Source organism: Rhinoraja longicauda, chromosome 9 (genome assembly GCF_053455715.1).
Source record: "Rhinoraja longicauda isolate Sanriku21f chromosome 9, sRhiLon1.1, whole genome shotgun sequence".
Lineage (NCBI taxonomy): Eukaryota > Metazoa > Chordata > Chondrichthyes > Rajiformes > Arhynchobatidae > Rhinoraja > Rhinoraja longicauda.
In genome coordinates this window covers 33,852,170-33,877,898 of record NC_135961.1, presented here as the reverse complement: position 1 = coordinate 33,877,898, position 25,729 = coordinate 33,852,170, and the positions used below count along the sequence as shown (strand labels likewise).

The window sequence follows — 25,729 nt, the reverse complement described above, 5'->3', positions numbered from 1 at the left end:
TTGTATGTGGTGGGGGGGGGGGGGAGAAGACAACTGAATAGGGGAGAGGCAGAACAAAGCATTTTGGGTTGGGTCTATTATCCCTAACATCCCTATTATCTTGGATTAAATACTGAGATGTATGTGCTCAATCACTTGGAACATTCAATTATTTCATTGCATCCAGAATGATCCTGCCGAAGGCTCGGTTGCATTCTTTAGATGTTGGTCAAAACCCTAATTGAAACTTTCTCCAGCAGTAACATTAATGTTCTTCTTTGATTAGGTGGAAGCAAGCACAAAACTATTTGCAGCGGTCTTTGCGCAAGCCACAAGTCCCAATGTATTCCAGTTTGAACTGGGAAGGGTTAAGGTAAGTCATGGGATCATGCTTCCAAAGAGCCTTGCTTGAAGATTTGAGATAGGCCTGCGTAACAGATACGATTTTTTAGGCGACTGCTGGCGACTGTCAAAGTCGTAACAGATCGCCAAAGTTTTTTCTTTTACCCTACGACAATAACCACGTCAATGCCGAGTCAGGTCGAGATTACACCATCTTCGGAAACATCGCGAAATTCCCACACTTATCAATGCTTCTCCGGCGTCCTAATTTTCGCTGAAATCACTGACAAGTCGGTAATTACTTGAGAGTTTTGAAATATAACATCTTGCCCGGGTTACTTGAAAACCAAGCTTCACGGTAACAAGGCATAAACTGGATTGACTTCCAGTTTACTAATAGCAGTATTAAGAAATTTAATTTTAAAAGTGGTTAAATGGATTTTTGTGCGGAGTGTGGGCATTCTTTGAAAATGTACAGGAGATGCATATCTGGTTTCTGGGTTGCATATCTGGGTTGGGAGCCTACTTTAAATGTAATCGCTGATGGCCATAAACATCACAAAATTCCCACGCTTACCTGACCGTCAGACTGTCACCAATCTACCTGTCAAATGTCCTGATGGTAAATAAATTGGTTAAACACAAGTATTTGATGGTATCTTCAAATGACTTTACTTAATTTAATATTACGTGCTTCTAAATGCATCTAAGACAACCTAGCAAACCTGGAGGCAGCATGCGACAGCGCCCGCAATAAGCAACGATACCTGGCGACAAGCCAGCTGTCGCCAAGAAATTTCAAGCCGGTTGATTTCTCAGCGACACGCCGAGATCCACTACAATTCTTTGAAGACTCCTCACGATCATGCCTGCGACACCCCGGTGAACTGTCGGCGACAGCCTAGTCGTCGGCAGTCGCCTTAAAATCGCCTAAGTGGGACAGGCCCTTTAGAACTAGGACTCTACTCCTTTGAGCACAGGAGGATGAGGGGTGATATAGAGATGTACAAAATCATGAGAGGAATAGATCGGGTAGACACACAGATTCTCTTGCCCAGAGTAGGGGAATCGAGAACCAGAGGACATAGTTTAAGGTGAAGAGGGAATGATTTAATTGGAACCTGAGGGATAACTTTTTCTCAAAGGGTGGTGGGTGTATGGAATGAGTTGCCAGAGGAGGTAGTTGTGACAGGTACTATTGGAACGTTTAAGAAACATTTAGATCGGTACATGGATAGGACAGATATAGAAACATTAGAAACATAGACATAGCCATTCGGCCCTTCGAGCCTGCACCGCCATTCAATATGATCATGGCTGATCATCCAACTCAGTATCCCGTACATGCCTTCTCTCCATACCCCCTGATCCCTTTAGCTACATGTGGGATATGGGATATTAGAGGGATATGGGCCAAATGCTGGAAGGTGGGACTAGAGTAGATGGGACACTTTGGCCGGTGTAGGCAAGTTGGCCCGAATGGGGCCTGTTTCCACGCTGTATGACTCTGTGACTCCAACTGGTGAGTTTATGCTGAGGGAAGAGATCCATTTATTAACCAATTATTGACCGTTTTTGGTTTTGGTGAATTTGTTGCATTTGACAGCAATGGTATTTTATTGACCATCTATCACCACCTAGTGGGTTATTGTTGTTTAGCAGGTAAGCACAAATTTGACTCGGAACATAGATCGTTGAACAGCACAGCACACGGACAGACCCTTCAGTCCACAATGTCTATGCCAAAGATGATGCCAAGATAAATTAATCTCACCAGCCTGCAAATGATCCTTATTCCTCCATTTCCTACATATCAATGTGCCTATCTAAAAGCCTCTTGAACCACCATCTTAAAAGGCTCTTAACCCACAGTTGCTATCAACCAGCTGAATGCGCTTTTCCAAGCTGGCTATTGCAAGCAACAAACAGAAAAATCAGGAAAAGTGGTTTTACCTGAAGCTCTGGTTTCCTCCCACATTCCATGCAGATTTGTACGTTGACACAAAAAGCTGGAGTAACTCAGCTTTGGTAAATTGTCCTGATGGTGTAGGTGTGTCCTGAGAACAAAGAGGGACCCGGCGGGGGAGGGGAAGGCGCCGAGGATGAAGTGGGACAATCGGGACGAAAATGAACACTCTTGTAACTTTTTTGACAGTGCCCTCTACGTGACGACTCTTTGCATACTTGTGTACTGTATGCAAAATAAAGAATTTCACTGTAAATTATCATTAATTTATTCACAGAAGTAGTGTGTGGGTGATCGTTGGTCGGCGCAGACTCGGTGGGTCAAAGCGCCTGTTTCCACGCTGCATCTCTAAACTAAACTAACAGGCTGAATTCTTGTTTATTTCAGAATGTGATGCCCCTGTCAGCTGGGTTATTTAAAAGTGAGCGAAAGAACCCGATTCCACAGTGTCCTCCGCGAGTTCATGTCCAGTATCTGACTCCCGTGCTGTGGAGCAGAGTGCCGAACGAGTTCTTAAAGGTGGATGTCAGTCGCGTCAGTGACCGCCATGGATGGCAGGTGCAATGTACAGAACCTTTACGATTCATGTCTTTACATATTCCTGAAGAGAACAGGTGAGCATTCAGGAGTACTCAGTGATCTGTGAACATTTAACAAAGCATGCACTCAAATTGTGGTCAATCACAATGCTGCACGTCCAACATAAACATTTTGATTCCCACTCGATGAGTTTTAAACACCAAATCCATTTCATGATCCATTTGTGTTTTGACACAAGCAGCAGGGAAACTATCTAGAGTGGCTGTGAGAAGTATAAAAGGCTTGAACGCAATAAGGCTAGATTAAACTGGTCTATGTTGAGATATATATGTATATATATATATATATATATATATATATATATATATAGACATATACGTGTATGTGTGTATCAAAGCATAGACCAGTTTCATCCAGGCTTATTGCCCTCGCGCCTTGTATACTACGCACACACACATGCACATGCACACATAATATGTGTGTGTGTGTGTGTATATATATATATATTTGGGTTTTTATACTTTAGACGATTTTAACATTAAGAAATGGTTAGATCAGTGGTTGGTTACAAAAAAAAGTGGTCAAGGTGGCATATGTGAAGAGATTGGAACACGGAATAAAAATGACAGTCCTTGTCCAGTGTGACGAGTTCGGCTAACCAGCCCTTTCCTCTGTAATTTTTACATAGTTCAACCAGAACACGATTCATAGAATCATGCAGCACCAAAACAGGCCACCTTTAGTTTAGTATAGTTTAGTTTAGATTAGTTGAATTTAGTTATACAGCATGGACCTCTATCTGAAGTACTTTGAATCCCACGTTAAAATATAGGCAGAAGGCTTGCAGAAGGAATCGCAGTTACGGTAAACACTGACCTTTCCTTTGATTCTTTACGATATGCAGGTCTTTGGATATCTTGGAGCTGACAGAGCACGAGGAGCTGCTGAAATTTCACTACCATACCTTGCGTTTGTATTCGGCAGTTTGTGCTTTGGGCAATAACCGAGTGGCCCATGCCCTTTGCAGCCATGTGGACGAGTCTCAATTGCTGTACGCAATAGACAACAAGTATGTTCCTGGCTTGCTGCGGGCTGGCTACTACGACCTACTCATTGACACTTCCCTGAACACCTATGCCACTGCCCGGCTGATGATGAACAATGAGTTCATTGTTCCCATGACGGACGAAACCAAGAGCATCACCTTGTTTCCGGACGACAACCGGAATCACGCTGTCCCCGGCGTTGGACTGAGCACCTCCCTTAGGCCGAGGATGCAGTTTTCCTCCACCAGCTTCCTCACTGTAACCGGGGAGTGTTTCCAGTACAGCCCGGAGTTTCCACTGGACATCCTGAAGGCCAAGACCATCGAGATGCTGACTGAAGCTGTGCAGGAAGGCAGCCTCCACGTAAGGGACCCGGTGGGCGGAAGCACCGAGTTCCTCTTTGTCCCCCTCATCAAGCTCTTCTACACCCTCCTCATCATGGGCATCTTCTGCAGTGAGGACCTGAAGCACATCCTACAGCTGATCGAGGCCAGCGTGTTCTCCGAGGAGGCCGACACCAGCGAAGAGAAGAGTGAGAAGGACGTAACCAAAGACGAACAGAAAGCAGAAGGAGGAGACGAGGAGTTCAGGGGTGAACATGTTCCTCAGGAAGGCCTGCTGCAGATGAAGCTTCCTGAGCCAGTCAAACTCCAGGTAACTCTTTAACCCTCATGCAGTGTGGAAACAGGCCCTTCATCACAACTTGCCCACTCCGACCAGCACTCTTGATAGACACAAAGTGCGAGAGTAACTCAGCGGGTCAGGCAACATCTCCAGGATATTGCTGAACTCAGGTTTCTCTGATCACCTCCGCTCAGTCCGTCTTAACCTACCTGATCTCCCGGTCGCTCAGCACTTTAACTCCCCTTCCCATTCCCAATCTGACCTTTCTGTCCTGGGTCTCCTCCATTGTCAGAATGAGGCCCTGCGCAAATTGAAGGAACAGCACCTCATATTTGGCTTGGGTAGTTTACACCCCAACGGTATGAACATTGACTTCTCTAAGTTCAAATAACCCTTGCTTTCCCTCTCTCTCCATCCCCTCCCCCTTCCCAGTTCTCCCACCAGTCTTACTGTTGCTGACTACATTGTATCTCTGTCTCGCCCACTCCACTGACATCAGTCTGAAGAAGGGTCCCTACCCGAAACGTCATCCATTTCTTCTCTCCAGAGATGCTGCCTGTCCCGCTGAGTTACTCCAGCATTTTGTGTCTATCTCCAGGATATTGACAGTTGCCATTAGAGATTCCAATTGAAAGATATCCCTTGTAGAAACAAGGAACTGCAGATGCTGGTTTACCAAGGAAAGACACAAAGTGGTGGAGTAACACAATGGGTCAGGCAGCATCCCCAGAGAACAGGAATAGTTTTTTTTGGTCGGGACCCTTCTTCAGACTCAAAGTGGAGGCGGGAGGGAGGGGGGGAAATATGAACATTGTGGACATTGGACTTTGTTGATGAAACTGATGTACTACAATGCTGAAAACTATATTCTGCACTCTGTATCTCCCCCTTGTTCAGACATCATCAAAGAGATTGAATAAGCATGACTTCTCTTGTTTAACACCATATCGACTCCTGACTGTCTTACGATTTCCTAAATGTTCCGCTATTATTTCTTTAATAATATATTTCATCATTTTCCCAAAGTCAGATGTCTGTGTACCTGGCTTTGTACCTGAGTTAACCCGAGTTAATGATTCAGGTTGAAGACCTGAACTCTCACCAGTTATACTTTAGACTTCAGAAATACAGCTTGGAAACAGGCCCTTCGGCCCACCGAGTTTCCACTGTCCAGCGATCTCCCGTACACTAGCACTATCCGACACACTAGGGACAATTTACAACTTTACCAAAGCCAATTAACCTACAAACCTATACATCTTTGGAGTGTGGGAGGAAAGCAGAGCACCCGGGGGAAACTCACGCAGGTCACGGGGAGAACGTACAAACTACATTCAGACAGCGCCCATAGTTAGGTTCGAACCCGGGTGTCTCTTGGCAGCAATTCTATCGCTGCTGTCCCTAAGTTGTGTTGAAACCTTTACTCGGTTTCTTCTTCCACAGTTATTGCTCGACCTGCTGAGCATTTTGTGCTTTTATTACCTTGATTCTTTCACTTGGGTGGTTTCAGAAATACTTTGGGAATTTGAGAATTTGATCTTTTTATAAGCTTTACAGCTGGTTAAAATGAATTAAGCAGGAGAGTGTACGCAATTTGATAGATTATAAGCAAGTGAAAGATTAGAAGAAATTAGATCAAAGGAGTTTTGATACATTTTAATGATTCTTGAAATAATTTATTGATGCATTAAATAGGGTTATTTTGTCTGTATGTTTGCAAATTATTGCAAATTATAGCAAAAAAATATTTTAAACCTGAAAGAATCTTCAGTGACATATTGCATGGTTATTCATTTAATAATTCAATGATTTGATTATGCTTTATTGTCACATGTACCTCGGTACAGTCAAATGCATTGTTTTGCATACAACCCGGCAAATTCATGAAGCAGAACTCACCTGGGCAGTACACAAGTGTCGCCACGTTTTGGCGCCGTCAAAATTGCAGAGGTTCACCGAACAGCCCCATCTACTGCCTGCCTACTGCCGCACGTGTCAGCAGCCACCCCCCTACTCCTCCGCCGGGTCCCCCCTTGTTCTTGGCTATCCCCTCCCACCAGGTCCCCCCTTGTTCTTGGCTGTCCCCTCCCACCAGGTCCCCCCTTCGTTATCGACGTTCCCACTGCCAGGTCCCCCCTTGTTCTTGGCTATCCCCTCCCACCAGGTCCCCCCTTGTTCTTGGCTGTCCCCTCCCACCAGGTCCCCCCTTCGTTATCGACGCCCCCACCGCCAGGTCCCCCGTTGTTCTCGGTGGCCATTACCTAATGTCTTTTTAAATGAGGACGCTATTACTTCACTAATTAGGTGCCAGTCTGCTGAGATTTTACTCTGCTCCCACGCATTTTTCATCCGTGGGTGTTTCAAAATCTTATATCAATGAGACATTGGTATTGCATGTCTGTCAGCCAGGCGTACTTCCCCCTTACTATCAAATACTGAATGTGAAGCAGAATGCTAATTGACGCTTAGTGTGTGGGCTTTAATAGTGCCCTCTTAAGTTAAATTATTCAGGTTTGTTTTTGTGGGACAACTACAAAGCTTAACTCCTTGAATTATTGATCATTACATTTTTTTAAACTTAATGTTCATGTACGGCAGGGGATCGTCCTTGATTCCTCTAGTCTAGTTTTTAGTTTGGAGATACAGTATGGAAACAGGCCATTCAGTCCATGCCAACCAGGGATCCCCCATACACTATTCTAACCTACACACTAGAGAAAATCTATGGATGCCATATCTGAAGTTGTGAGGCAGCAACTCTACCGCTGCGCCACTGTGCCGCCTCAAAGATTGGGAGGAAAAAAGAAGTGAAATCCCTGATCAGAAAACTGACAGGCTGATTAAAAACGGGGAATCTGGTTCCTGTGGAGAACCAAGAAACTACAGATGCTGGTTTATACCAAAGATAGACACAAAGTGCTGTAGTAACTCAGCGGGTCAGGCAGCATTTCTGGAGAAAAAGGATAGAGTCTGAGGAAGGGTCCCAACTCAAAATGTCACATATCCATTTCCACCAGGGATGCTGCCTGACCGCTGAGTTACACCAGCACTTTGCATTTAATCCGATTATTGACTGGGAGAGTACAAAATAATCTCTGGCAACCACTTAACTGGTAATGTTCCAACACATCATCAAATGTAAAATGGACAGTTGAATTCACATGATTTGAAAGCTTTTTCTCAAATAATTATTTTCATAATGCAAAAAGGTGATATTTTCATCTTAGGTCATTTATTCATCCTATGTTGATGTCCTTCCTTTCATCTCATAGTCGGAGCCAAACAGCGTGGAAACAAGCCTTTCGGCCCAATTTAAGTCATAAGTCATAAGTAATAGGAGCAGAATTAGGCCATTCGGCCCATCATCTACTCTCCCATTCAATCATAGCTGATCTATCTCTCCCTCCTAACCCCATTCTTCTATAAGGTCATAACTTGCCCTTGCCGACCGATATGCCCCACCTGCCTGCGTTTGGCCTATATCCCTCGAAACGTATCATATCCATGATCAATCTAATTTTTAATTTTTTGCTTACACTTCCTTGAACCCCTTATGAAAATCAACAATGAAGACTTCTTTTTTTGAACATCAGCTTTTCTATATATAGTATAAGAAAATAACTGCAGATGCTGGTACAAATCGATTTATTCACAAAATGCTGGAGTAACTCAGCAGGTCAGGCAGCATCTCGGGAGAGAAGGAATGGGTGATGTTTCGGGTCGAGACATTTCTTCAGCTTTTCTATCATCTGTGAGAATTAGACAATTGAGGCTTTTGTTGAAGATTGCATTGAACATATTAATTTTATATATTCTTTTTCAAACCAAATCAGTTTTATTCTGCATTTTAAATTTTATATGTATGTACATTACATTAAATAATTTTACATGTATGTACATTACATTAAAATGAAATAGAATGTTCTATTCCCTTTTCTCTCATCAAAGAGCAAAGTCAGTTTCAATCAACTTTGATCCCTTTTCCTGTTATAATAAATGTCCCTAGATAAATGGTTAATTGTGAATGGATTTCATGACCATTGTGGTCTGAGTGTGCTGTCATACTGGGTAATCTATTTATCATTTAGGAAGCTTCTGGCAGTGTGTTTGGCATCTTGCTCTGACACATTCTATCATATGCAAGTTAAATATCTGCTCGGGTGCAACATTAAAACTCATCCCAAGTCAGAAGATTTGTCATTTATTTTTCTACACACGACCCTACTCTTAGGTGGCACGGTGGCACAGCTGGGAGAGCTACTACCTCACAATGCCAGAGTCCCAGGCTGAATCCTGACCTCGGGTGCTGTCCGTGTGGGGTTTGTACGTTCTCCCTGAGACCGCATGGGTTTTATCCGGGTGGTCCAGATTCCTCCCGCATTCCCAAGATGTGCGGGTTTGTAGGTTATAGAGTCATAGAGTCATTGAGTGATACAGTGTGGAATCACTTCGGCCCAACATGCCCACACCGGCCAATATGTCCCAGCTACACTAGCCCCATCTGCCTGCATTTGGTCCATATCCTTCCAAACCTGTCCTATCCATGTATCTGTCTAACTGTTTCTTAAACAATGGGATAATCCCAGCCTCAACTACCTCATCTGGCAGCTTGTTCCAGAAAGCCACCCTTTGTATGAAAAAGTTACCCCTCATATTCCTATTAAATCTTTTTCTCTTCACCTTGAACCTATGTCCTCTGGTCCTCAATTCCCCAACTCTGGGCAAGAGACTCTGTACATCTACCCGATTTATTCCTCTCATGATTTTGTACACCTCTATAAGATCACCCCTCATCCTCCTGCGCTCCAAGGAATAGAGACACAGCCTACTCAACCTCTCCCTATAGCTCACACCCTCTAGTCCTGGCAACATCCTCGTTAATTGGCTTCCGTAAATTGCCCCAAGCTTGCAAGAAATGGATGAAAAAATGGGATGAAAAACGCAGAACTACAGTGAACGGCATGGACTGGGTGGGTGGAAAACCCTATTTCCATGCTTGCCAGAAACCTGGAATAAATAAAGATATGGGAGGTGGAGATCAAGAGATGCCAACAATGTTTTGAATATTTTGGTTAGAACTGACAGAAAATCAGTAAATCTGTCATTCAGAAACATTGCTCCAAACAAAATTTCTTTTAAGATTTGCAAATAGTTGAGACAGTTAAGAATATTTGGAAAATAAGGTTTCTTTCAACAGTTCATACAAAATAGAATTCTCCTTGGGAACAATTTCTGTTTCAATCTATTGCAAAACCACTGCGTTTATAGAGTCTCATAAAGTAAGAAGTATTCTGTCATACTAATGGGAAGAGACACTGATGTATGGGGAGAAGGTAGGAGAATGGGGATGAGAGGGGAAGATAGATTAGCCATGATTGAATGGCGGAGTAGACTTGATGGGCTGAATAGCCTAATTCTGCTTCAATGGCTTGTGAACATAAACACTTTTAGCTTCACCATCAATTCAGGTAGCGAGCTCCAGATACCAGTAGAGTCATATAATCATTCCTCAACTGACTTCTAATTCTTCAATCAATTACTCTAAATCAGTGCCTCCAAGATATTGCCTTCGCTGTTGTAAAATAAAAATGTTATCAGTTTACTCTGTCTCGGTCCAGGTCTCTCTTAGTTTAGTTTAGAGATATAGCGTGGAAACAAACACTTCGGCCCACCAAATCCGTGCCAACCAACAATCACCCCATACACTAGATCTATCCGATAGTCTAGGGACAATTATAGAAGCTTAGAAACCCGCACGTCTTTGGAATGTGGCAAGTAACTGGAGCACCGGGAGAAAACCCACGCGGTTACAGGGAGAACGTGCGAACACCATAGTCAGCATTGAACCTGAGGCAGCAACTCTACCGCTGCGCCACTGTGCTGCCCGATGGTGTGTGTCTTATGGTGTGTGTTGAAATTTTGACTGACTTTCCCACAGATGTGCCATCTTCTGCAGTATTTGTGCGACTGCCAACTCCGCCATCGGATCGAAGCCATCGTTGGCTTTTCTGATGACTTTGTGCTGAAGCTGCAGGAGAACCAGAGGTTCCGATATAACGAGGTGATGCAGGCATTAAACATGTCCGCTGCACTGACCGCCAGGAAAACCAAAGAATTCCGATCACCTCCACAGGAGCAGGTAGGGAACATTGCACTGGATGGTCCGAATATTTAATTGAATCAAGAGTCAAGGGACTCAAGAGTGTTTTACTGTTATATGTCCCAGAGAGAACAATGACATTCTTACTTGCAACAGCACAATAGAATATATAAACATAGTACACTGTAAACAATATTATAAATGACAAAAAACTTTCAGGGGGAGGGCGGGGAGTGGGGGAGGGGAGGGTGCTACACCAATGCAGGAGAGCTTTGGGCCCAACGGGTCCACCTTGTTCTAGTATATATATACTAGACGGGTGAGCACCCAGTGGTGCAAATCTCTGCTGCAGGCAGTCCTGCGGACGTGGCTGAGGGAGGGGGGTGATAAGAGGGGGTTGAGGAGGGATGGAGTGGGAGGGAGAGGGGGAGGGGGGAAGGGGAGTGGGTGAGGAGAGGGTGCTGGACCAATGCAGGAAAGGTTTGGGACCGGAACCGTTGGGTGGAAAGCTCCCCTTCAGGCCCAGCAACCCTAGCAATGCGTGGACCCGTTGCCGGGCGGGGAGTGTCCCCCGGGGCCGTACCGGCCCCAGTAACCTTACCGATCCGTGCACCCGTTGGCGGGCGGGGAGCGCCCCCCGGGGGCCGTGAGCGGGAACCGGTGGCAGACGGGGAGTGTGCCCCGGGGCCGTGCCTGGAGCAGCAACCCTACCAATCCGTGGACCCTACTCGAGGCCGGCGGGAAGCGCGCACAAGATGGCGGAGTGTGGAGGAGGAGTAGGAGAGCGGCCGCCATTTTTCTGGAGTCGCGACGGGGCCGTCAGTGGAAGCGGCCGCTGAAGGAGGAGGAGAAGAAGCTGCCCGCTGGTGCTTGTGTACGGTGATGGTGCGGGGAGCTGGGCCCGGGCGGGAGCGGGGACTCGAGGAAGCCATGGGTTGAAGGGATGGAAGGGAAGGATCAGTGGACCATCAGTCAGACCATCTCCCTCCTGCTCAGAGTGTCCCCGGGTGAGGGAGAGTGGGGAGAGAGGCGAGGGGCGAGAGGAGAGAGTCGAGGGGTGAGGAGAGAAGCGAGGGGAGAGAGGAGAAGGAGCAACTGACACCGGGCGGACGGCCATGCTAACGGCGTCCATCTTGTTTGGCCGAGTGAGGGGAGAGTGTGTGTGCCCCATTGTGACATCATACGCAGAGCACTTTGAAAAATTTGGTTAGAAATGAAATTTTGAAACTTTAAAATCCCTCTAACTTAAAAATTATAAGACCAATTTAAATAAAACTTGTTATAAACAGTCGCCAGGACAGTGGTGAATAAGGTGGTGCTAAAATTGTGGCGCTATGGTTTACCGTTCTGGCTGTAGGTCCACATGTCCACAACCAAATCTCAAAATTTCAGAAATATATATATGCGTACATATATATATATATATAAACAAGATCGATTTTAGTATATAGAAGATAGACTAGACCAAGTGGACCCATTGGGCCCCAACCTCTCCTGTGTTGGTGCAGCACCCTCTCCTTCCCCACTCCCCCCCCGCCCTCCTCCTCCCTCCTTCCCCCTCCCCCCTCCCTCCCCTCCCTCCCCCTCCACTCCCTCCCCCTCACCTCCACCCTACCCCCTCCACCCCGCCGCCCCTCCCGCCCCCCCCTCCGACCCTCCCTCCCTCCCTCCTCCTCCTTCATTTATGAATCTTTTAATGTGAGAGCTTTGTTGTAAGATTAATAAATCTATTTTATTTTCAGATTAACATGTTGCTGAGCTTTAAAAACGACAGGCGTGAATGTCCTTGCCCGGTGGAAGTGCGTGAAGACCTTTTGGATTTCCATGAAGACCTCATGGCTCATTGTGGTCAGTACCCGCTCTGAAGTATCCTTCTTATAACTCGGAACATTGCAAGCAAGGCAAAACCTCATTCATGGGATATGACTCTAAATGAGATGAACGTAGAGTTTACTTTAGTGTCGTTTAATTTATTGTCATATGTACCGAGGTGCAGTGAAATGCTTGTGCTAACGGCAACGGAAAGATTATACAGGATTACAATCAAGCCATTCACAGTGTACAGGTACATGATAAAGAGTATTAAGTTTAGTGCAAGATAAAGTCCGGTAAAGTCTGATTAAAGATAGTCCAAAGTCTACAATGAGGTAGATTGTAGGTCAGGCCTGCTCTCCAGTTTTTGATAAGATGGTTCAATTGCCTGATGAGAGTTATCATCATATATATACAGCGCGGAAACAGGCCTTTTCGGCCCTCCAAGTCCGTGCCGCCCAGTGATCCCCGTACATTAACACTATCCTACACCCACTAGGGACAATTTTTACATTTACCCAGCCAATTAACCTACATACCTGTACGTCTTTGGAGTGTGGGAGGAAACCGAAGATCTCGGAGAAAACCCACGCAGGTCACGGGGAGAACGTACAAACTCCTTACAGTGCAGCACCCGTAGTCAGGATCGAACCTGAGTCTCCGGCGCTGCATTCGCTGTAAAGCAGCAACTCTACCGCTGCGCTACTGTAAGAAACTGTCCCTAATCTGGAGGTGTGCCTTCTCTAGTAGGCGATAGTCTGATTAAAGGGGCAGATCTGAGAGGAAATTAAAAAGAACATAATCAGAGTAAGAAATGCTGCTGTTGCAGTGGAGGTTTAAAAAAGTGGAGCGATTTTAATGTGCGATTACAGCTTCATTTCTGGGACCAGCATGCAGAGAGTCGCCTGGCTTGGGCGCCATCTTGTTCCAAAAAGTGCTTTACACAAAAAATGTATACATTAGTAGTAAAATGTGATGCAATGGGGAAAGTAGAATTATACAATGGAGGAATCATCAGTGAATTAGAAAGACAAATAGCGTCAGTACTTGAAAAGAAACAAGCGTGATTGAACATTGAAGTTTAGATGCTAAAAATCAATGTTGAACCTCGTGAGTTTCTCACTGAACAAAGTGAAGTTGCTGCATTATCTAATAAAATTGATCTGCAGATGCTAATTTATATCAGAGATAGACAAAAAGTGCTGGAGTAATCTGGCAGGTCACACTGCATTTCTGGAAGAAAGGTCCCGATTCGAAACATCACCTATCCATGTTCTCCGGAGATGCTGCCTGATCCACTGAATTACTCCAGCACTTTGTGTCTATCTTACTACATTATCTTCCTGGGATGGTTTGCAATCAGGGATTGGAGGCATCGGATGGTGAGATTGTGGTCCTCATAGATGGAGAACGTCAAGTGCTGGGGAGAGGTTGGCGTGAGGACAGGATAGGTTGGAGGTTGCGAGGAGTTGGTGTCAGATGAGATTGAGCGAGAGACGGGTAAATAAATCATCTGTGTTGGTTGTTAATACCTGCCTGGAGCGAACCGTTAGACATTAGTGATACAGTGCGGAAACAGGCCCTTCAACCCACAGTGTCCGTGCCAACCAGCAATCACCCTGTACACTAGCACTATCCTACAAACTAGGGACAATTTACAATTTTACTGAAGCCTGTTAACCTACCATCCTGCTCGTCTTTGGAGTGTGGGAGGAAACCGGAGCATCCGGGGAAAACCCGTGTGGTCACAGGGAGAACAAACTCCAGACAGACAGCACCCTTAGTCAGGATCAGGATAAGGTCCCTGGCGCTGTAATGCAGTAACTCTACCGTTGTGCCATCGTGATTCCAACGAGCAGTCATTATGAAGGCTTCACTTCTGACTGAATGGGCTGCAGATGTTGTGGGACGTGGATGCATTAACATGCCAGGCACACCGACGACCCAAGAAAATTCATGGTTTAGCAGCCCTCGAAATTAATTTTTTTAAAAAAGTCATAGAATAATATATTTGCTGATAAATCTCGGTTCTTCTTCCATCAGGTGCATTTGTGAATTGAGAAAATCTATTCCAAAGCTCTGCCTGAAGAAAATAATATCAATTTAACATTGCAGTATCTTTCCAACACTTGTTAACACAATGTAAATTGTAAACAATAATTTTCTTGTGAGCAAATTTTATTGACATTTTGATGAAAAGAGTCCGTAACTTTATTGATTACTTAGAAGTTAAATCAATCTAAACAGTTCTTTTTTCCATTAAGTTAAGTAGTGAATTTAAAATGAGTCAGTTTAAAACAGCCCTACACAATGATCCCTCTTCCTTGCCTTGTTTTCTGACTGTTGTTAATTTGGTTGGGGTTAAATGAAATGGTTTTGCCGACTCTTTTTCAGGAATTGAATTGGAAGAAGAAGAGGCCAACAGTGCCGACAGTGACTCCACAATCCGTGGGCGCCTGATGAACCTGGTGGAGAAAGTGACCTACTTGAAGAAAAGACAAATGAAGAATCCACTGGAGCAGGAGGCAAAGAAACCCAGTTAGTGTTTCTAATGTTTCACACAATTGCCATTCTGGGGATCCCAGTTGTCACCCTGAGGCACAAGGAACTGCAGATGCTTGAATTTTGAGCAAAACACGAAGTGCTAGAGGAACTCAGCGGGTCAGGCGGCATCTGTGGACCTTTTCTGACACATATTTTAGTTTCGTTTGGAGATACAGCGATGAAACAGGACTTTCAGCCCATCGAGTCCATGCCGACCAGTGATCACCCGTACTAGTTCTAACCTAGTCATTAGGGACAATTTACAGAAGCCAATTAACCTATAAATCTGCACGTCTTTGGAATGTGGGAGGAAGCCAAAGCATCCGGAGAAAACAGCATGGAAGCAGGTCCTTCGGCCCACTGAGACCAGTGATCACCCGTACACTAGATCTATCCTACACACGCGGGACAATTTAGAGAAGCCAATTAACCTACAAAAACCGGCACATCTTTGGGACAAGGGAGGAATCCGGAGCACCCGGAGAAAACCCACGCGATCATAGTCAAGTCAAGTCAATTTTATTTGTATAGCACATTTAAAAACAACCCACGTTGACCAAAGTGCTGTACATCTGTTTAGGTACTAAGGGAAAAAATGAAACATACAGTAGCACACAAACATAACAGCACATACAAAACAGTTCACAGCGCCTCCTCAATGGGCCTCAAACGCTAGGGAGTAGAAGTAGGTTTTGAGCCTTGACTTAAAGGAGTCGATGGAGGGGGCAGTTCTGATGGGGAGAGGGATGCTGTTCCACAGTCTAGGAGCTGCAGCCGCAAAAGCGCAGTCACCCCTGAGCTTAAGCCTAGACTGCGGGATAGTGAGTAGCCCCAAGTCGGCCGACCTGAGGGACCTGGAGTTAGAGAGGGGGGTTAGAAGATTTTTGATGTAGGGGCGGGAATGTCCATTTAGGGCTTTATATGTGAATAGGAGGAGCTTGAAGTTGATTCTGTACCGTACAGGGAGCCAGTGGAGAGAGGCCAGAATCGGCGTGATGTGGTCCCTTTTACGGGTACCCGTCAGGAGTCTCGCTGCGGCGTTTTGGACTAGATGCAGGTGGGACAGGGATGATTGGCTGATCCCAGTGTATAGGGAGTTGCAGTAGTCTAGGCGGGAGGAAATGAAAGCGTGAATGATTTTTTCAGTGTCGTCGAATTGGAGGAAAGGTTTGATCATAGGGAGCACATGCAAACTCCAGACAGAAAGCACCCATCATCAGGGTCGAAGCTGGGTCTCTGGCACTGTAAGGCAGCAACTCTACCACTGCGCCACTGTGCCAGCCACATGAGGACTTAATTGTAGTCCATTGAAATGAATGTCTGATTTTGATTTGGTGTTATCTTTTTTTTGACCCACTGTATAATACCACTCCCTAAATTTACCCTTTAACTTGATCTCTATACTTGCAGAAATGAAAAATTACCCAGCAAAGTTTGGAGCAGCATGTTTATCATGACAGCATGTTGCTGGTTTTGCAATGACTTTGTGGTAGGCCTATTGGCTCATGAGGGGATTAGATGGGATAAATGCAAAGAGTCTTTTACCCAGAGTAGGGAATCGACAACTAGAGGACATAGGTTTAAGGTCAGAGGGAAAAGATTGCATAGGAACCTGAGGGGCAAAAGGGTGGAGGGTATATGGAATGAGCTGCAAGAGGAGGTGGTTGAGTCAGGTACTATAGCAACGTTTCAAAGAGTTTTAGACAGGTACATGGGAAATGTGCCAAACACAGGCAGGTGGGGCTAGTGTTGATGAGGCATGTTGGTCGGTGTGGGCAAGTTGGGCCGAAGGTCCTATTTCCACACTGTATGACTCTGTGACTCAATTAATTTATTTCTTAGGGCTAAAGAAATCAAGGGATATGGGGAGAAAGGAGGAACGGGGTACTGATTTTGGATGATCTCCCATGATCATATTGAATGGTGGTGCTGGCTTGAAGGGCCGAATGGCCTACACCAGCACCTATTTTCTTGTTTCTATGTTTCTAGAATGGCAGAGGAAACAGGCTAGGGGAGGGGGGTGCAATAATTATTTTCTTAAAATTGTATTCCCGCACACTAATACTATCTTACATGCTAGGGACAATCTAAAATTTTACTAAGCCAATTAACCTTAAGTCTTTGGAGAGTGGCGTGTGGGAGGAAACTGGAGTACCTGGAGAAAACCCACGCAGGTCACAGGAAGAACGTACAAATTCCGTACAGACAGCACCGGTAGTCAGGATCGAACCAGGGTCTCTGGCGCTGTAAGGCTGCAACTCTACCGCTGCGCCACCATGCCGCCCCACGGCTTCTGTAAAATTGCCCCAAATTTGTGGAGAGTGGATGAGTAAATGGGATAACATCGAACTAGTGTGAATGGGTTATCATTGGTCGGTGTGGACTCTGTGAGCCAAAGGGCCAGCTTCCACGCTGTATCTCTAAGCTTCAACACCAAACATACACAATGATAAAGCCTCATCCTCAATGCTCCCCAAAAAAACACTGCAAGGATATCTGATAAACTCCATTGAACTGATTGACTGGTTTTGATTTATTTTCAGCCACCCTTCAGCAGTTGATCTCGGAGACCATGGTTCGATGGGCGCAGGAGTCAGTGATCGAGGATCCAGAGCTTGTTCGTGCCATGTTTGTCTTGCTGCATCGGCAGTACGATGGCATTGGTGAACTTGTGCGTGCTTTACCCAAGACCTACACGATCAACAGAGTGTCGGTGGAGGATACGATAAATCTACTGGCTTCTCTGGGCCAGATCAGATCTCTTCTCAGTGTTAGAATGGGCAAAGAAGAGGAAAAGCTGATGATCCGTGGGCTTGGGTGAGTGAGCAAAATTTAGTCTTTGTTGATATAATGTTGATATATGTGCAATGATACAGAAATTAATTGTAGTTCAAATGTTAGCGATGGTATTTTGTAATGCCTGCAAATTATTTCCATACCGGTAGCATTAAATGACCCGTAAAATCGTATCATTATATAATTCTCTGCAATTCAAATTCATTGACCTTTTAATGGCGTGAATTTTGAAGCAGGAGTAGAATCATTGACTTTGTCATATAATGCAGTTCTGACGGCTGACATAGAGTCATACAACACAGAAACCGTCGGCCCAACTTGCCCATGCCAACCAACCTTCCCCCTTCTACACTAGTCGCACCTTCCCGTGTTTGCCCCATATCCCTCTAAACCTATCCTATCCACGTACCTGTCCAAATATTTTTTTAAAGTTGTGATAGTACCTGCCACAACAACCTCCTCTGGCAGCTCATTCCACATACTCACCACACTTAGTGTAAAAAAGGTTGCCCCTCAGATTCCTATTAAATCTTACCCCCTCTTCTCAAACCTATGTCCCCTGGTTCTTGTTTCCTGTACTCTGGGTAAAAGACTGTGCATTTACCCTATCTATTCCTCTCATGATCTATCCCACCTCTTTCAAATAATGGGGGTATTAAGCCAAAACTAGACCAGGTGGACCTGTTGGGCCCAAACCTCTCCTGCATTGGTGCAGCACCCTGTCCTCCCCCACTCCCCTCTCTCCTCAACCCCCCTCCCCTCTCCCTTCTCCCCCACTCCCCCCTTACCCCCTCCCTCCCTCCTCCCCTCCTTTTAAACTTTAAAATGTGAATAACTTTAAAAATATAAGACCGATTTCAATAAAACTTCTTACATTATCACTAAAGTGACAATGGTGAGTAAGGTGGGCCTAAAATTGTCGCGCTATCGTGTACCGTTTTGGCTGAAGTTCAGTCACAAACAAGATAACAAATGAGAGTTTTAGTATATTGATGTCCTCTATCACCCACCCCTCCCTCCACCTCCCCCCTAATTAGTATAATTACAAAGCAATAAACATTTAAAATCATTCTACCACTTATACCACAAACATTTATTCTATCCATGATTGGAGAGTTAACAGCTTTTTAAAAAAAAAAATTATTTTTAGCAGCAATTCAATTTTGCATTTTTCAGTAACTTGGCTAATATTTGATAGAAATCATTTCACTTATTTTCAGTGTCCTTGATTTTTAAATTGAACAAGATTATTTCTGCTGGACGTGTCAATTTTAATTTAAAAATCAACAAATAATAGAACATAGAACAGTGCAGCACAGGAATGGACCCTTTGGCCTACAATGCTTGTGCTGCCTGAACATGATGCCAAGTCAAAGCAATCTCATCTGCCTGGACATGATCCATTTCTGTCCATTCCCTGTACTCCCATGTGCCTATCTAAAAGCAAACACCACTATCGTATCTGCCTCCACCACCACTGCTGGCAATGTGTTCCAGGCCCCCACTACTCTCGGTGTAAAAATAACCCTTGCCCCGCACATCTCCATTCAATTTTCCTCCTTTCACCTTATAGCTATGCCCTCTAGTGTTGGACATTTCCACCCTGGGACAAAGGCTCTGACTGCCAACCCTCTCTACGCTTCTCATCATTTTATTTAGTGTTAGAGGACTTTTCAGAGCTATGTATCAGTATCCATTTGTGTTTAATAAATTTTTTTCTTTTCTTGTGTTCTCAATGAAGGGACATAATGAATAATAAAGTGTTTTACCAGCATCCCAATCTAATGAGAGCCCTCGGGATGCATGAGACAGTGATGGAAGTCATGGTGAATGTACTTGGAGGGGGAGAATCTAAGGTAGATACAGTTCGATTTAGTAGTATTGTTCATGCTTTTATTTCTCTGGGTGCTTTTTTTCTTTTGTGTTTGTTTTCCTACAAAAACTGAAAATGAATTGATTAGTTCAAGTATGATTCATCAATTTTATTCTGTGTAGAAAATCTGAGAGATAATTTACTGTTGTAATAAGATTTAGTTCTAGCCAACTACAGAGGCCAGGAGTTACATTTCACCCGTTAATAGGTGCTGTATATAACACTAATACAGTGCAGGGAGACCACAAAACAATACAGTAAACCTTCCCTGCTGCAGACCTCTTTATAACGGATTCCAGTTATAGCAGATTGCCTTTCAGAACACAGGCTGCTAGTTACATCAATTACACTGACATTGACAAGGCATTGACATTGACAAGGCATTGACATTGACAAGGCATTGAAATTTTGCCCCCCTACCTTAAGCTTGCGTCCTCTTGTTTTTGATTCCCCTACTCTGGGTAAAAGACTGCCCGTATTCCCTCATGATTTTATACACTTCTGTATGTTGACCCCTCAGCCTCCTGCACTCTAAGGAATAAAGTCCCAGTCTTTGTCAATTCCTCTTCATCCTCTCCAGCACCTAGCACATCTTTGTCCTTTATTTTATTGAGAATTATGAGCAATGGTCCCAGGCTGAATATTATTGTTTTAATTTCTACCGGTAGGAAAGCACACATTGTGGACATCAGCACGTGCATGGATGAGAACAGAATGTAGTCAGCTGTTAAAGTGAATAGCACATGGAAGTTAACAGCTCAATTTTATGAAAGGCAGGGTGTCCATTGGAAGTGGTCACTAACATATTAATACATGAGCAAATTGGATCTTGAGTATGATTTATGCTTCAACAAAGGATGCTTTTGGGCCCCATTTCTTTTGACGCGATTTGTCTCCAGTGATAAACCTAGGAAATTTTTCTGATGAGACAATATTCTCACTATTAACATTTAAAATGTTAAAAATTAAATACGTATGCCTGAGAAAGGTAAAAGACAGTTAAATGTAGTTTAGAGATACAGAGTGGAAACAGGTCCACTGAATCCACGCCGACCAGCAATCACCCACAGTATGTTCAAAGTGTTTTTCTCTAGTCTGGAGACAACTGTTTCTAATATTAAAAAGATAGATAGATAAAAGAAAAAAGATAGAAGTACTTGTTGGTACATCTTTATTGAAAAGGGCAATGTTTTCAATGACCATGTGCAGTAATCATGTATGATATTTTTTCTTGACATCAACAGTTTTGCATTAAAAGCCGTTTGCAAAAATAATATTCAGAAATAAACTGAAACTCTCTTGACCTCTCAATCTATTCCCTTTAGGAAATAATCTTCCCGAAGATGGTGGCCAACTGTTGCCGTTTCCTCTGCTACTTCTGCCGAATCAGTCGGCAAAATCAAAAAGCAATGTTTGATCACTTAGGCTACCTGTTGGAAAACAGCAGTGTTGGATTAGGTAAGGTACCAGAGATTTATTCCATTACAGATCATACCGAACTGTAAGTCAATCGCCTATTTGGATTCAGCTTGTAATTTGACCAATATCAAAAATATCTAAACAGTTTTGGTTAAATTGTATGAATTATGTAAATTATAGTGAAATGTAAAGAGATATGTATGTATTTCATTGTTCAGTTTAGTTTATTGTCATGTACGGTGAAAAGCTTTTGTTGCGTGCTAACCAGTCAGCAGAAAGACAATACATGTTTACAATCAATCCATTTACAGTGTATAGATATAAGAAAATAACTGCAGATGCTGGTACAAATCGTGTATAGATACATGATAATGGAGTAAAATAAACTGTTGAAAATGAGGGGCTTTACGCATAGAATTATATTGGGTTAGGGTATGGTAGAGTGGTGTTCTGTGCTTTTTTGATAGAAATTGTGATTGATTGAGACAGCACGGAAACAGGCCATTTGGTCCACCGAGTCCATGCCGACCATCGATCACCTGTTTATACTGTTATCCCACTTTCTCAACCACTCCCCACACATTAGGGGCAAATTAACTTACAAGCCGGCACATGTACATGTGATGGTATTAGCTGCTGTATGCCAATCTAGTCCTAAGGGGTGCCGGTACGTTCAGTTACAAAAAAAATTTGCGTGGCGTTATATCTTGTGTCGGGTAGACATGAATATTTTCAGACAAATCTTTTCAGTTGCATTTGTCTCCAAGAAGTTATACTGCTTCATGAAAGGCGAAATTTTCATTCATTCGTGCCGTTTGATGAAGTGAGAGCGAAAATAATCCAAAATCCAATTTCCTACAAGGTCAAATGTATGGGCAGCTCATTCACCGACAGTATACAGTGATGTTGAATCAGAGTATTTGACACTCAACTTCATGTCAAGTTAGCTGAATCCACACTGAAATTAAACATGACTGGTTCTCTTTCGGCTTTAGTAAACTCAGACTACTAAGCCCGAATGCAAGAGGCGCCATGTTTTGGTGCTATTTTCAAAGTCCAGTCCACACTCTAGTTTTAGTTTTTAGAGATACAGCGTAGAAACAGGCCTTTCGGCCCACTGAGTCCACACCGATCAGCGATCACTTTAACAGCACTATCCTGCACACTAGGGACAATTTCCTATTTTCAGAAACCATTTAACCTCCGAGCCTGCACGTCTTTGGAGTTTGGGAGGAAACCGAAGCACCATGAGAAAATCCATGCTGTCACAGGCAGAGAGTACAAACTCTGTACAGACATCACCCGTAGTCAGGATCGAACCTGGGTCTCAGGTGCTGTAAGACAGCAACTCTGCCACTGTGTCAGTTCACTATCGCTTAATCTAATAGTGCTAACGATTAGATTAAAATTTAAAAAATGTTTTCTATACGTCAATTAACAGAGGGTAATTTACATCTAGATTATTTTGTCAAATATTGAACAACGCACAAAACCTATATAAACCTTTTACATATGTTCTATCATTTTTCTTCACAGCATCTCCTTCCATGCGAGGTTCCACTCCTTTAGATGTTGCTGCAGCATCTGTGATGGACAACAATGAACTTGCCCTGGCATTGCGAGAGCCTGATTTAGAAAAAGTAATTTTCAGTCATCCAGATCTAGTTGTGCAAGAAGGAACTGCAGTTCCTGGTTTACATCAAAGATAGACACAAAATGCTGGAGTAACTCAGCGGGTTAGGCGGCCTGATCCTCTGAATTACTCCAGCATTTTGTAGTTACTGGTGATTAAACTGGGTTTGTTCGAATTCTACAGAATGTCCAGTTCTGGACACGAAACGTGAATCAAAACCACACCGTTCAGCTTTGGGTCCTAAAAAGGACGCAATATAGTGTTGAAATGTAAAAAAAAGTGAACTTTATATTCTGGAAGAAATCTAGTCCCTGTTGGCTGAGATGGTCTCACGAATGCAATTCCATATCCCTTATAGATTGACACAAAGTGCTGGAGTCAGAGGGTCGGGCAGCATATCTGGAGAAAAAGGATGGGTGACGATTTGTTTCCGAATCCTTCTTCAGACCATCCACGTCCTCCACAGATGCTGCCTGACCTGCTGAGTTACTCCAGCACTTTGTGTCAAACTTTGGTATAAACCAGCATCTGCAGTTCCTTCCAACACTATATATCCCTTATGCCACGCTATAGGTGGAAGGGGTGTGGGAGAGGAAGGGGAGAAATGGTGCGAGTCCAGGAGGGGCACAGGGTGGGAGTGGGAGTAGAAGAAAGGTGTGTGGGGAGAATGGAAGAGCTCGGAGCAATGGAAGAGCGGCCTGCATGTTATTCAGCTGCTGTGAGGCCATCTCCTTCAAGCCCCAAATGTCTTGTTGCACCTTATCTTTAATGGTTCATTGGTGATTTATTGTCACATGTGCGAAGTGCAAACTTTTCTTCCAAACAGCGCTGCAGGGTATCGCCATACCCAGGCACATCCCTGATTGGTAATTGTACAAGAATGGTCTACTGAGCCGGCATGCAAGAGGCACCATGTTTTGGCGCCATTTTCTGAGTCCAATCCGCGCTCCAGTTGTTATGAGCGGTGCCCGATTCAGGCAAGCCCCAGGCTGCTGTGGGCCTCCAGCTGTCGCTTCCTTGGTTGACCTGCAACCAACCCAACAACTATTCCAGAATTTCAGTAAAACCACAAACTGGCACAAGCATCGCCAATGCAGATTTGAGGTGTGAGCTGATTTCTGATAATATTTTGTTCCCCAGGTGGTTCAGTATTTGGCTGGATGTGGGTTGCAGAGCTGTGCCATGCTAGTTGCCAAGGGCTACCCTGATATTGGGTGGAATCCTGTGGAAGGGGAGCGATATTTGGATTTTCTTCGTTTTGCTGTATTTTGCAATGGTAAGATTCTATCCAAATGCATGTTCTGTAAACGCAAAGACTTTGTAGGCAGTGTGCAAAAAAGGAATGAAACAATGAGGACATGGTACTTTCTCTGTTTATTTATTCCTTGCATAATGAAAGAGTAATTCAAACAGAAGCCACACTGATAAACTGAACGTTATCCCCTTCATCCTGTACACTGTGGATGGCTTGATGGTAATCATGTAGTCTTTTCTTTGACTGGATAGTCGCAACAAAAAGCTCTTCACAGAACCTCAGTACCTCCTCAGTACACGTGGCAATAATAAACAAAACTAAACTAGACTCCCACACTCCAAAGACGTACAGGTTTGTACCTGAGTGGAGTTGAAAATACTACTGTGAAATAACATAACAAATCCATGAAAGAATAGAACATGAAGTGAAGGCTTGAATTGCAGATTTTTATGGGGTTAGTTATTTTTCCCCCTGGAAATAACACTGCACAAATAATTAGCTCTGATCTTTTTAGAACAAAATAACACTGTGTTATTTTAGTTTTTAATAAATATTTAATATAAAAGTGTTAACTTTAACACTTAATTCTTTCTGTGTAAACAGGAAAATGTGATATTTTTTAATAGCGGTTTTATGATAATAATGTGTGAATGGAGTGTCGTCAGTGTATAATTGCCATCACAGAGTTGTAACTTTGAGCCAGTAAATTGAACTCAAGAATAAATGTGCGCAAATGCGTGATTCATTTCCAATACACAATGGGTAAAGACTGACATTTCTCCCATGTTAAGGAATGGGTAATAGCTGCGAGTCTTGGTGAGTGCTGACTGCTTTTGTACAATAGCTGACTGCTGTGAATGACTGGTGTGTCATACGTCCATGTAAAACAGAGGCGGCATGGTGGCACAGCGGTCGTGTTGCTGCTTTACAGCGCCAGAGACCCTGCTTCGAACCTGACTACGGGTGCCTTCTGTATCTGTCTATGTTTGTACGTTCTCCCTGTGACCGCATGGGTTTCCTCCTGGTGCTCTGGTTTCCTCCCATATTCCAAAGACATACAGGTTTGTAGGTTAATTGTCTCCTGTAAAATCCCCCTAGTGTGTAGGAAGCGAAACTGGGATAACAGAACTAGCGTGAACGGGTGTTCGTTGGTTGGCGTGGACTCGGTGGGCTGATTGGCCTGTTTCCACGTCGTATCTCTAAACTAAACTAAAGGAACTGATGCTCGGTTGCTGAGGTACAGTGATAATAGACAAACTTGCCTTTAATTTATTTTTGCAATTTACTTCACTGTAGAATTTGCTTAAATGTTGCCAGTCTACCATTAGAGCAATGTAGTTCTCCTGTACAAATTGGTTCACAGCAATGCCTTACTTATGTTAGTTTTGAAGTTACGTGCATTTTTGTGCTTTAAAATGAAAATCATCGATAATATTCAATGCAATTCTGTAACATTCTATTATGCTAAATTCAGTTATATCCTTAAATAAATTATTAATAACTTCATAGTTTCCTATTATTTCGGGATTGAATTTGTGCTTCATTTAATTTCCAATTTGCACATTTTTAATATTCACCCGTTTAAGAAACTCATTTGATTTCTCTCTGGTTATTCGTGTTGTGTTGCAACTTTACTTTAGTTTAGTTTTAGAGATACAGCATGGAAACAGGCCCTTCGCCCCACCGGGTCCATGCAGACCAGTAATCACCCGTACATTAGTTCTATCCTACACTAAGGGCAATTTGCAGAAGCCAATTAACCTACAAACCTGCTCGTCTTTGGAATGTGGAAGGAATCTG

At 43.8% G+C, this 25,729-nt stretch overlaps 1 protein-coding gene across 4 annotated transcripts in view; it reads left to right on the top strand.

Moving 5' to 3' along the window:
- Positions 1–25,729, top strand: part of ryr2a (ryanodine receptor 2a (cardiac)) — a 423,773-nt gene that overhangs the window by 240,472 nt on the left and 157,572 nt on the right. For all 4 annotated transcript variants that reach the window (XM_078405073.1, XM_078405072.1, XM_078405071.1 and 1 more), the window contains 11 exons: positions 266–352; positions 2,675–2,901; positions 3,732–4,527; positions 10,436–10,636; positions 12,340–12,445; positions 14,804–14,947; positions 17,497–17,770; positions 19,491–19,605; positions 20,948–21,080; positions 22,578–22,681; positions 23,815–23,950. In XM_078405073.1, coding sequence (XP_078261199.1) covers positions 266–352; positions 2,675–2,901; positions 3,732–4,527; positions 10,436–10,636; positions 12,340–12,445; positions 14,804–14,947; positions 17,497–17,770; positions 19,491–19,605; positions 20,948–21,080; positions 22,578–22,681; positions 23,815–23,950 — 2,323 coding nt within the window. The remainder of the gene's footprint in view (positions 1–265; positions 353–2,674; positions 2,902–3,731; positions 4,528–10,435; positions 10,637–12,339; positions 12,446–14,803; positions 14,948–17,496; positions 17,771–19,490; positions 19,606–20,947; positions 21,081–22,577; positions 22,682–23,814; positions 23,951–25,729) is intronic.